We start from the raw sequence: 12,079 nt of genomic DNA, 5'->3' as shown, positions 1-12,079 counted from the left end.
AAGGAGATTGTAAGCCCCTTTGAGTCTCCTCCAGGAGAGAAAGGGGGGATATAAATCCAAACTCTTCTTCTTCTTCTTAAACTGCTTGGAGTGCAGAAGGTCGTATGTTTGATCCCCGGCATCTCCAGTCGCAAGTGCCAGAGAAACCCTCTCCCCCCCGCCCCCCTCCCTCAGAAAGCCACTTGCCAGCCAGGATAGGTAGTGCTGGATGGGATGGGCTGATAGCTCCTGCCTACGCTTGTCTGGCGAAGAGTGTCCTAGTAGTGAATTCTCTCCCCCCCCCCCCCCGATTCTTTCCTCCTCCTCCTCCTGTGCAGCTTCAGTGGCTCCTGGATAACTATGAGACGGCTGAAGGGGTGAGCCTGCCGAGAAGCTCTCTCTACAACCACTACCTGCGCCATTGCCAGGAACACAAGCTGGACCCGGTCAACGCCGCCTCCTTCGGGAAGCTGATCCGCTCCGTCTTCATGGGGTTGCGGACGCGCCGGCTCGGCACGAGGTTGGCTGGGAGAGAGATGGTGGCGGGCGGGGCGGGGCGGGGTTGGTATTCTGTTTGGCATTGAAGCAACCTTTTGGAGGTGCTGGTTTGTTAAATGTATATCTCTGCCGACCCCCAGGGGTAACTCCAAGTATCATTACTACGGCATCCGCCTCAAGCCGGACTCCCCGCTGAATCGCTTGCAGGAAGACACCCAGTACATGGCCATGAGGCAGCAGCCCATCCACCAAAAGCAAAGGTACACACTCCGGCACTCAAAACAGCAGGCACAAGACGCTGGACCTCGTGGGGGTGTTGGCCGCAATTCAGGTGCCCAGGACAGGTCAGATGCACGTCCAGAATCTTTGTGTGTGGTGGTGGTGCAGAGATAGGAATGGAGGACCATCAACAGGAAACAGTGTGTGTGTATTGGAGGGTGGGGGTGGCAAGAGGGGTTAAAAAGGCAGCCCCCTCTCCTTAAGATCCAGCAAGTCCATAGAGATCGGATCGGCAGGCCTCACTCGCTGTTGTTCTGGTTTGATAGGTTAAGAGCTCGTGTATCTAATCTGGAGGAACCGGGTTTGATTCCCCGCTGTGCCACCTGAACTGTGGAGGCTTATCTGGGGAATTCAGATTAGCCTGTACACTCCCACACACGCCAGCTGGGCTAGTCACAGCTTCTTGGAGCTCTCTCAGCCCCACCTACCTCACAGGGTGATTGTTGTGAGGGGGGGAAGGGCAAGGAGATTGTAAGCCCCTTTGAGTCTCCTACAGAAGAGAAAGGGGGGATATAAATCCAAACTCCTCCTCCTGCTCCTGCTGCTCCTCCTCCTCCTCCTCCTCCTCCTCCTCCTCCTCCTCCTCCTCCTCCTCCTCCTCCTCCTCCTCCTCCTTCTTCTTCTTCTTCTTCTTCTTCTTCTTCTTCTTCTTCTTCTTCTTCTTCTTCTTCTTCTTCTTCTTCTTCTTCTTCTTCTTCTTCTTCTTCTTCTTCTTCTTCTTCTTTATCCTGCGGAACTCCTGTCCTTTGAAAGAGGGAAGTATCCCAAACCCTTCTTTTTCAGAGAGGGGTTTGGAAGTTAATGTTTGGTGCCTAACTGTGATTTTCAAAGTTTGGTTTGTGCACTGACGGATTTTCTCCCGCCTTCCAGATACAGACCGGCTCAGAAGTTGGACGGCGTGGCCGAGGGGGGTTCCAACAGCAGCCTGCACCCCACCCCGGAGCAATCGGTCGCCGCTCAGAGTCAGCATCACCAGCAGTTCATTGGTGAGGAGAGAGCTGCTGATGTACACTTTAATATATCTTTAATATATCTATTATATATGTATTTAGTATATCATGACCTCAAATCATATATACAGTTGCATGTTAAAATGGTGACCTGTTTCCACCCATGCATTCCCACAACAGAGGGAAAATTTGCTTATTGATTGGCTTAGGTCCATCACCTTCAGCTGTCCCCTTTTAGACCTGCTGTGTTTAAAAAGAATGTCATTGCACGTAGAAAGATGGCAAAATGCTAATGGGATGGAGAAAAGGCAGAACTACTCAACACCTTCTTTGCCTCAGTCATTTCTCAACTAGAAAACAGTGCTTATTCCGGGGGAAATGTGGACAATTCTACTACTATCAGATGGATTTGTAGTTGGTTGACTGACCGAACCCCAAGAGTGCTCATCAATGGCTCATCTTCATCTGGAATACTGTGTTTAGTTCTGGGCACCAAAATTCAAGAAGGATTTTCACAAGCTGGAACAGGTCTAAGAGGAGGGTGACCAAAATGGTACAAGGTCCATGCCCTATGAGGAGAGACTTAGGGAGCTGGGTATGTTTGGTCTGGAGAAGAGAAGGTTAAGGGGTGACATAAGCCATATTTTGATATTTGAAGGGATGTCATGTTGGTGAGGGAGCAAACTTGTTTTCTGCTGCTCCAGAGACTAGGACCAGGAGTAATGGATGCAAGGTGAAGGAAAAGAGATTCCATCTAAACATCAGGAAAAACTTCCTGACAGTAAGGGCTGTTTGACAGTGGAATGCACTACCTCAGAGTGTAGTGGGGTCTCCTTCTTTGGAGGTTTTTCAAGGCTTTTCAAGAGAGGCTGGATGGCCATCTGTCAGGAGTGCTTTGATTCTGTGTTCCTGCATTGCAGGGGGTTGGACTGGATGGCCCTTGGGGTCTCTTCCAACTCTATGATTCTAAGATTCTCTGCATCGCAGAAGAGATTTAAGGGGAAGTCTAGCGTTTCAGGGCCATCCATCTGTTCGAATTGGAGGGGGTGTTTGAGTGGGAAGAGTGGGTTGCTGGGGACCCACTTGCGGATCCGCTCGTTGCTGCTGGAGGTGCAGGTCCCCTCAAATTTCTTCTTGATTGCTGGAGGTCGGCTGTCTCTCTTGCCTGGCCCTGCCTGACGTACAGCGGGTCCCGCTGCTCAATCTCCCACAGGTCTCCTCCTTCGATCTCCCCCCTCCAGAGTTTCAGTCTAGCCCCAAGCCATGAGGCCCGGTGAACCGGGGTTCACCCAGTTCGCTCCCAAAGGAACGAGCTCAATGGGGTAGATAGATAGATAGATATTTATTATTACGGCCTTTTGGCCAGCCAATAGTTTAAAATCAGAGTACATGTGAATACATAGCACTCCACTTATACAAAAATATAATATAAATTAAAATCCATTATAAAATCTATTAATAAATAACATTAGCTTCAGGCATTATTACAGTCCTCATCACACAGTGCAGCTCTTTGTTTTAATAAGGAACTACGCTTGTTGTGCACCAGTATACAAAATTTAGCTACCTTCTGGGAAATGGCAGAAACACGATCTTCTAATAATATTCTTACAAAATTCGTATCTGAGTTATCTATGAATGGATATACATTACGTGTTAACAATGGTTGGATCATTGGGGATGAGCACTCAATGGGGTTTCTTCCACCCGGATGATCTTCTTGCCATGTGGAGTATTGTCCGGGGGTGGGGTGGGGGGCTCTCCCAGGCCCTCATTGACATCCCTGGCAGGGTGCCCGTCTGTAGCTCGGGCCCCGCTGTTGTCACCTGAACCACTGTTGGACGCCATCCCAGCCGTAGCTCCATCCGTAGCTGCAGGAATGGAAGTAGGGGCAGGGATCCAGGCGAACGGGCTTAATATTAGGTCTCGGATCTTAAAGCAATAAACGGACTCTGTGTTGTTGGTCAGCAGCGTTAATTGGTAGGCATCGAAGAGCTCAGCTGGACGAAGCCAGTTCTGGGGAACCTGGCTTTTGCGACCCGTTTTATTCCGATGTTAATCCCCCCCCCCTCCCATTTTCCCAAGAAATGTGAGAAAGAGTTAGTTTGGAGCTAAGGCGCCCCAGTGTTGGCAATAGATAGAGATGAAGCCACCGGGCATTCCGCCCCCTCAGGATAACGGAAACAATCCCGTTTCTCATGAGAGGAAACTGTCTGGGGAAAGCCTAGTTATCTACTCGGCGTGTGAAGCCATAAAGCAAAGATCCAGAATGGCAGTGATAACATGTAGCAGGCTGGTTACATATGTCTTGTAGCAATTACATTGAGCTAGGAATGCATCTCAATCGACTAGATCAGGGGTGTCCAACTCTGGCCCTTCAGATGTTCACGGACTACAATTCCCATCAGTCCCTGCTGGCATAACCAATTGTGGGGCTGCCCACGGTGGGGCGGGCAGGCTGTCTCTCTTTTCCCCTCAAACGTCTCTCTCTCTCCCCCATCCCAGATGTTACCTGCATCCTTCCGGAATTCCCAGCCCTCGACTTGGAAAACGCTCTCCTGCAGGAGGGGATTGCGATGAACGACGTGAAGGCCCTCCAGCTGCTTTATAGGCGCCATTGTGAGGTGATTATACAACCGGATGGACCCATTTGTGGGGAAGCTGCCCGACAGTGTGAATTGTTGGCATCTCTGTGAGAATTTGGTGGGGGGGAGGAGGGGGCAGCAATTTCTGCCATTCTTTGGGAGAGAAGCCCTGACAGTTCGGCTCCTCAGAGGGCCTCAGAGGTCACCTGTCTCTCCTCAGGCCAGTATTGACGTGGTAGCAAACCTCCAGTTCCACTATATTGAGAAGCTCTGGCAGTCTTTCTGGAACTGTAAGCCCCTCGCCGGCGAAGCCATCCTGTCCGTCCCTGTCAGGTAAAGCATCCTGTCTTTAGCAGTTAATCACTCTGGGAACCAAACTGCAGTTGAATGGCGAACCACCCACCCAGGAAGGCTGACTTCCACCTTTCAGTTAATCTGTTCAGAATGCTCTCTGCTGTGTACGTTGCTGCCCCACCCTTTCTCTGAGTCCTTTTCTGCTCCCCATCTCCTTCTCGTCACAACCTTGCGAGGTAGTCGGGCAAGAGGGAAAGAGTTCAGCACTGTATCCCAGAACATGCCAGCTCTTCGTTGTGATGATTCATTTTGGGGACGATTGAGTCTGCCAGGCTGTCTGGAATTTTGCCGGGCCCACCAGAAAGCCCGCTACATTTTGGATCCTGTTATCCCTTCAAGGAGTCGAGGAGCATTGTTGTTCAGTCACAACAACCCTGCGAAGTAGGTGGTTGAGGGTGTTTAAGGTCCCGCGGTGAACCTTGTGGCTGAGGGAGGATTTGCACCTGAGTCTCCTCAGTCCTAGTCTGCCGCTAACAACTACAGCACACTATTTTTCAATGTTGCCTTGGCTGCTTGTCAAATAAGATGTTGTATACCCAGAGTGTTTATTGCGTGGTGTGGTTGGTTAGAGCGCTGAATTAGAATCTGACAGACCCGGGTTCAGATCTCCATTCCGCCCTAGTAGCTTGTTGGGTGAACTTGGGCCAGTCTCAGACTTTCAGCTTAACCTGCCTCTCAGGGTTGTTGTGAAGGTAAAGTGGAAGAGAATAATGTTATACACTTTGGTGAGAAAACTGGGTTGGACTTGAAGTAAATAAATAGTTCTATACTATCCTGCTCTTCAGGAAGGGCAGCCTGTACAAAGCCTTGCTATCCTTTAAATCAGACCTGGGCATTATACGGCCCACGGGCCACATCCGGCCCACTGGATGACCCTGACTGGCCCCCCTGCCTTGCTGGGGAGCGAGGCGCCTTGGAAAGCCCCGCAGAAGCCGGTTGCCTTGGCTGCCGGCTTCTCGCAGGAACTGCTTTTTCAAAAGCCTCTGCCTTTGGAAGCTCGGCCTCCACAATATTTTCTGTTTTCATTTATGGAAAAAAATAGATTTGCTCACCCCTGCTTTAAATAGTTTTCTTTCTCCTGTACCCTTGCGGAGGAGGCCAAAAAGGATAAATCTGAAGGGAATCATAGTCTTTTTGGCTTGAATTACGCACATGTGTGAAAAATACAACTGAATGAAGGGTTTATTTACAGTCAAAGACCAGCATTTTAAACGTTTTCTACATCACTTCGTCAATAAAATACCTATATACAATTCTGGTGTACCCTCAGCTGTTAAAACAAAGTCAATTCAGTAGAGTATACAAATACATGAAATATAACCTCAACATTTCAGATCCTTAAGTGGACAATCAGAGAATATAAATCAAAACACCAATGTGAACCACATCATTCACATATCCATCATGTCTTTCGTCTCTGTACTAGTTAATTTCAGGCTAAAATATATAAAATTTCAAAATTTATTTCAAAATTCCCCTTTAAGATAATCCCAAACTTAACATTATTTTTATATAAATAGATATAGATAGATAAAATATAGATCGATATAGATAGATTAAAAACATTATTTTTATATAGATAGATTGGATAGACCAGTGATGGCGAACCTATGGCATGGGTTCAGAGTGCCCGCCCCTCACATCTAGGCTGGCCTGGGCTGCTGGGTTCAATTATTAGCATTAAACCTAAAACCTAGTTTTGGGGAAGCAGTGTAGGTAACCCTATTAAGCGCTGTTAAACCCCACTGATTTTCATGGGAAGAACTAAAGCCTTTACCTGGGAGTAAGCTCCTTTACCTGGGAGTAAGCTCCGTTGCTGGCAATGGGGCTTGCTTCTGAGTAAACCCTCCTAGAGTTGTTCAGTCACCCGTTGGAAGAGTTGCACGGTTGCTTCAAAGCAAAGTCACCGACTACCGCCAACCTTACTCCCAAGTAACGTACGCCTCGGAGCCAACCATTTTTCTAAACGAAGACTTCAGGCTCAATTGCCGTGTTGGCACTTTGTGATAAATAAGTGGGTTTTGGGTTGCAATTTTGGCACGGTCTCGAAAAGGTTTGCCACCATTGAGACAGACAGACAGACAGACAGACAGACAGACAGACAGACAGACAGACAGACAGACAGACAGACAGACAGACAGACAGACAGACAGACAGACAGACAGCTCACAACATTTAAGGGTTGTAATTTCTGGAACATAAACATATATGTACATACATACATAAAACCTTTATTAGGCATAATACCAATGTAACAACCAGCATTATCCAGACAAATGTTCCATACATAAAACCATCACAGGTATTATTCCAAAGTTCCTAAAAGGAACCTAGCTACAGAATTTAAAATCACAGAAGAAGAGTTGTTTAGTAGGAATGCAACCTTCCCAGCAACAGATAAACGTGTGCACACTTAGCTGATAACCTGCCTGGCTGTTCGGCTGGCAGGAGAGGTGGGCTTGTGTACTAGCGTGGTGGCAACCAGGAATGTGTGTCTTCTTGCTCTCTAGAGGAGGGTGTCAGAACTGTCTTATCGACAGCTGGTAGATCTTCTGGAATTGTGCTGCCAGAAGTCCCTCCTGCGTTCCGTTCTGGGTGGGCCGTCTGGGCAGGAACTGGGGGGTGTTGCTAACTTCCCTGTCCTCCCCCCCTCCCTCCCTCTCCCGTCCAGCGAAGAGCCCTGCGAGGCCGTTGTCCCGCGGCACAAGCTGATCACCATGTGCAAATATGACCCTATCATGAAATGGATGCGCAGTTGTGACCACATCTTGTACCAGACCCTGGTGGAGATCCTCATACCGGATGTTCTGCGGCCCGTGCCCAGTGAGTAACGAGGGGCGGCTGGGGCCCAATCGCTGCATTTCCCACCGTCACGTGTTTTGTGTGTCACTGGCAATGTTTTGCATTCCACATCAAGCTCCTAGTCCTGAACGTTCGACAGCCAAGACTTTGCCCTCCCATGTCTCTCTCTCTTCTTCTCCCCCACCCCCACCCCCAGGCCATATGCCAGGGGTGCCTAGTGAGTCCTAAGGGTGTCTGCTCAGCAGTGAACTCGAGCTCAAGGAGGCTTTACCCCACATCCCCCCACCTCCGTAAAGACGCATCAGCTGCTTCTGTCCTTCTGGTCTTAAATTTGTGAACTGAAGTGATTAGACAGAAGCCATCAATGTGGGTGATTTCAAAAGAGAGCCGATTGGGAAGGGTTCTGTCAAGACCACACCCCCAGTGAGTCCAGGAGACGGTGGCACCAGTCAATTATTTGTTTAGAGATTAACAGTCACCGTTCCTTCCCAGAGCCTTTATCAGACCCTTACCTTGGAGGAACTGCCCAGCCTGGGAGCCCTTTTCGCTTTTAGCAAAACTGTCAAATGGTGCATAGCAGGGCATAGCAGGGCATATAACCTGGGTTGCGTTTTTCCATCTCCGTCAGGCCCGGCGGCTGGCTCCCTTCCTCTCCCATGCAGATCTAGCCACTGTGATCCATGCAACGGTCACCTCCAGGTTAGACTATTGTAACTCGCTCTACGCGGGCCTTCCCTTGCGTTTGATTCGGAAGTTGAAACTGGTCCAGCATGCGGCAGCCCGCTTGCTCACAGGGGGCGCTTACTATGATCACATCCAACCTGTGCTGCGTAGCCTGCACTGGCTTCCGGTTGAGTTCCGAATCATCTTCAAGGTGTGGGTACTGACCTGTAAGGCCCTACGCGGCCTGGGACCCTCGTATCTTTGGGACCGCATTACCCCATATGTCCCCACTCGGCCTCTGCGTTCAGCAGAGGCCAATTTACTGGTGGTTCCTGGCCCCTCAATGATGCGGCTGCCTCCACTCGGGCCAGGGCCTTTTCAGCCTTGGCCCCTGCCTGGTGGAACACTCTTCCTCCAGCTGTCCGGGCCCTGCAGGATCTTGGTGTGTTCCGCAGGGCCTGTAAGACTGAGTTGTTCCACCGGGCTTTTGGAGGGCCCAGCCGCTGATAGGTGCCCCCTTCTGTTCCCCGGTTCCGGAGTCCCCCTGTCATCTAGGGGACCCACTTGTGTTCGGTTCCCCCTCCTTGGGAGGGTTTAACTAGGGTTATTGCTGACGCCATTTTTATATTTTCATATTTTATATTTTTATTGAATTTACCGCTGTGTTTTAAACTAAATTTAAACTTAAATCATTTAATTAATGGGGTTTTTATCTGTATATACTGTATATGGAATCTGTGTTGTGCACCGCCCAGAGCACTTCGGGGGTTGGGCGGTATAAAAATCCCTAAATAAATAAAATAAATAAAATAGAGGCTGCTGCCTGTGAGATCCAGCAAACAACTTTTGAAGTGTACCTGTCTGTTTCTTCTGATGCCATAAATCAATTTCAGTAAACCCGAGTCTGATTATGGGGAGGAGGTGGGCAGGCACGACATTTACACCCCTTGCCAGTCTTGCCCTGAAACCGCCCCCTTCTGCTCCCGCCAGGCACCCTGACGCAGGCGATTCGTAATTTTGCCAAGAGTCTGGAAGGCTGGCTCATCAACGCCATGAGCGAGTTCCCCCAGCAGATTGTTCAGACAAAGGTAAGCAACCAAGGATGTAGGTGAGGGGGAGTTTTTTCCCGGGTTCAACCTCCCCCATTACATATCCAAAGCTCTGCCCCCACCTCCTCTGTATTTTTGTAGTGTTTTTTTCAGTTTTTGGCCTGCAGGGGATGCAGTTTTTAGGCTAGCAGCATCGGAATTTCAGGGGTTTGTTGGGAGACTCTCCTGATGATACCACCCAGATTTGGTGAGGTTTGGTTCAGGAGGTCCAAAGCTATGGACTCCCAAAGGGGGTGCCCCATCCCCCATTGTTTCCAATGGGAGCTAATAGAAGATGGGGGCTACACATTTGAGGGTCCATAACTTTGGCACCCCTGAACCAAACTTCACCAAGCCTGGGTGGTATCATCAGGAGAGTCTCCTAAAGGAAAGTTTAGGAGACTAGAGTCAAGACAGTGTCTAACAAATCTTTAAAGATTACCTTTTGGAACTCTCTGCCACCAGGTGTGGAGATGCCTTAAATGGTTTTAAAAAGAGGGTCGTGCAGTTCCTTGGAAAGAGGAGGGGAGGTATGTCAGCAATCATGATGTACAAAGCGGGCCTCAGTGTTCACAGGCAGGACATGTGTAAAAACCAGCTGTAGGGGCCGGAGGCAAAAGTGTTCCCATCTTGCATTGTGGCCGTGCCGGAAGGGATTGGCTTCCCACTGGCCAAGACAGAATGCTGAACCAGCGTGACCTTTGCCTTGATCCATCAAAGTTCTTCTTATGCGGGAGACGTCTGCCACTTGCCGAGATAGCTAGAGGGAGCTTCCTTCGTTGGGGACAAGTCTGCTTTAGAATACCGGCTGCCCTCCCTGCCAGCATCTGTTGGAAACAGGATACTGGGGTCTGGGGACCTCGGATCACTCGTTCCGTGGGGCTCCCCTGATATTAAAATAAATTCAAGCCCACAACAGCTGAATAGAGCCTCCGTATGCAGAGGCAGTATACCACTGAACACCAGGTCCTCAGGCCCAATGGGGGCTTCTTCCAGGCACAGCCTGCCGTCAGAGGCAGGCCTCCAGCTTCAATGAAGGTCTCATCCCTGACCCCCACAAGCGAACACCTTTGTCCTCTTGGCAACTGCCTGTGTTTGCCCTTGACTCTTCCCCCCAGGTGGGTGTGGTGAGCGCCTTTGCACAGACGCTACGGCGGTACACCTCTCTGAACCACCTGGCACAAGCGGCGCGCGCCGTCCTCCAGAACACCTCGCAGATCAACCAGATGCTCAGCGACCTCAACCGGGTGGACTTTGCGAACGTGCAGGTAGTGCTTCACTTATCACTTTGGGGGTGAGCTTTCAATCCCCACACGCACACACACGCACGCACACACAGACACACACACAAATTCTCAGCCCTTTGGGCATCTTTTTGTTCTTTGAGAAGTTTTTATGAAACTGTAAAAAAGTGACTATCCCCAGAGCTTTATGCCTTTCTAATTATGCGTGTGTGTGTGTGTGTGTGTGCGCGCGCGCAAAGACCTGACGTGGATAGCCCCAGGGCAGCCTTTTCTCAATAGCTGTTCCGCCGGGCCTTTGGGGAGGCTGGCTGCTGATGCCCCCCCCCCTTAGAACATCAGTGGATCCTGCCGTCCCCCTCCCCCTTTTGTTTTAGGGGACTTGATAGTAGGCGCCATCTATTATGTTGATTTTAGTATGCTGCGTTTTAATGGGATGGGGTTATTTTATATAGAGCCAAAAATTAACTAATATGTAATGGATTTTAGCCTTTGATCTATGTGCTCTATTTCTGTTTTTGTTCACCGCCCTGAGCCCTTCGGGGGAGGGCGGTATAGAAATATAACCAACAAACAAACAAACAAACAAACAAACAAACAAACAAACAGGTCTCAAAAGCTAAGCAAGGTTGACCCTGGCTAGTATTTGCCTGGGAGACTTCTAAGGAGTATCAGGGCTGTGATAGAGAGGCAGGCAATGCCAAACGACCTCTGCTAGTCTCTTGACTAGAAAACCTCCCCAGGGGTCACATTGTCAGCTGTGACTTGAAGCGAAGGAGAGCTTGAATTTATACGCCACCTTTCTCTCCTGTGAGTAATTTCAAGGAGACTTACAAACTCCTTTTCCCTTCCTCTCCCCACAACAGACACCTGGTGAGGCAGGTGGGGCTGAGAGAGTTCTGAGAGAACCGTGACGAGCCCAAGGTCACCCAGTAGGCTTCATTCGGAGGAGCTGGGAAACAAAACCCACTTCACCAGATAAGAGTCTGCTGCTCCTGTGGAGGAGTGGGGAATCCAACCTGATGTTCCAGATTAGAGTCCACCTACTGTTAACCTCACCACGCTGACTTGACGGCACAAATATATATATATGTGTGTGTGTGGTTGTGTGCGCGCACACATGCGTGCATGTGCCAGGAAATACTAGTTGTTTCGTCCATCTGTCTGTCTGTCTACACACATACATACATGTCACTTCTGAGTAGCAGTAGTCGTTGTCGTCTTTATTGTTTGAGCCATTGGCTATATAACAGTGATGGCGAACCTTTTCAAGACCGAGTGCCCAAACTGCAACCCAAAACCCACTTATTTATCGCAAAGTGCCAACATGGCAATGTAACCTGAATACTGAGGTTTTAGTTTAGAACAAACGGTTGGCTCCAAGGCACACGTTACTCAGGAGTAAGCTTGGTGGTAGTCAGTGGCTTTGCTTTGAAGCAACCGTGCAACGCTTCGAATGGGTGAATCACGACCCTAGGAGCGTTAACTCAGAAGCAAACCCCATTGCCAGCAACCGAGCTCACTCCCAGGTAAAGGATCACGCTTTCGTGAAAATCAGTGGGGTTTAACAGCGCTTAACAGGGTTACCTACACTGCTTCCCCAAAACTAGGTCATAGGTTTAATACTAATAATCTCCCTG

The 12,079-nt window shown here is 49.4% G+C and overlaps 1 protein-coding gene across 4 annotated transcripts in view; it reads left to right on the top strand.

The window, feature by feature from the left end:
* RFX2 (regulatory factor X2) overlaps window positions 1–12,079 on the top strand; it is a 73,195-nt gene that overhangs the window by 56,609 nt on the left and 4,507 nt on the right. For all 4 annotated transcript variants that reach the window (XM_048498917.1, XM_048498915.1, XM_048498916.1 and 1 more), the window contains 8 exons: window positions 318–499; window positions 618–737; window positions 1,627–1,742; window positions 4,212–4,330; window positions 4,512–4,624; window positions 7,317–7,468; window positions 9,101–9,198; window positions 10,317–10,466. In XM_048498917.1, coding sequence (XP_048354874.1) covers window positions 318–499; window positions 618–737; window positions 1,627–1,742; window positions 4,212–4,330; window positions 4,512–4,624; window positions 7,317–7,468; window positions 9,101–9,198; window positions 10,317–10,466 — 1,050 coding nt within the window. The remainder of the gene's footprint in view (window positions 1–317; window positions 500–617; window positions 738–1,626; window positions 1,743–4,211; window positions 4,331–4,511; window positions 4,625–7,316; window positions 7,469–9,100; window positions 9,199–10,316; window positions 10,467–12,079) is intronic.

Source organism: Sphaerodactylus townsendi, linkage group LG05 (genome assembly GCF_021028975.2).
Source record: "Sphaerodactylus townsendi isolate TG3544 linkage group LG05, MPM_Stown_v2.3, whole genome shotgun sequence".
Classification (NCBI taxonomy): Eukaryota; Metazoa; Chordata; class Lepidosauria; order Squamata; family Sphaerodactylidae; genus Sphaerodactylus; species Sphaerodactylus townsendi.
Note: the sequence above shows the minus strand (reverse complement) of the source record. Positions and strands in the feature narration are given on the sequence as shown.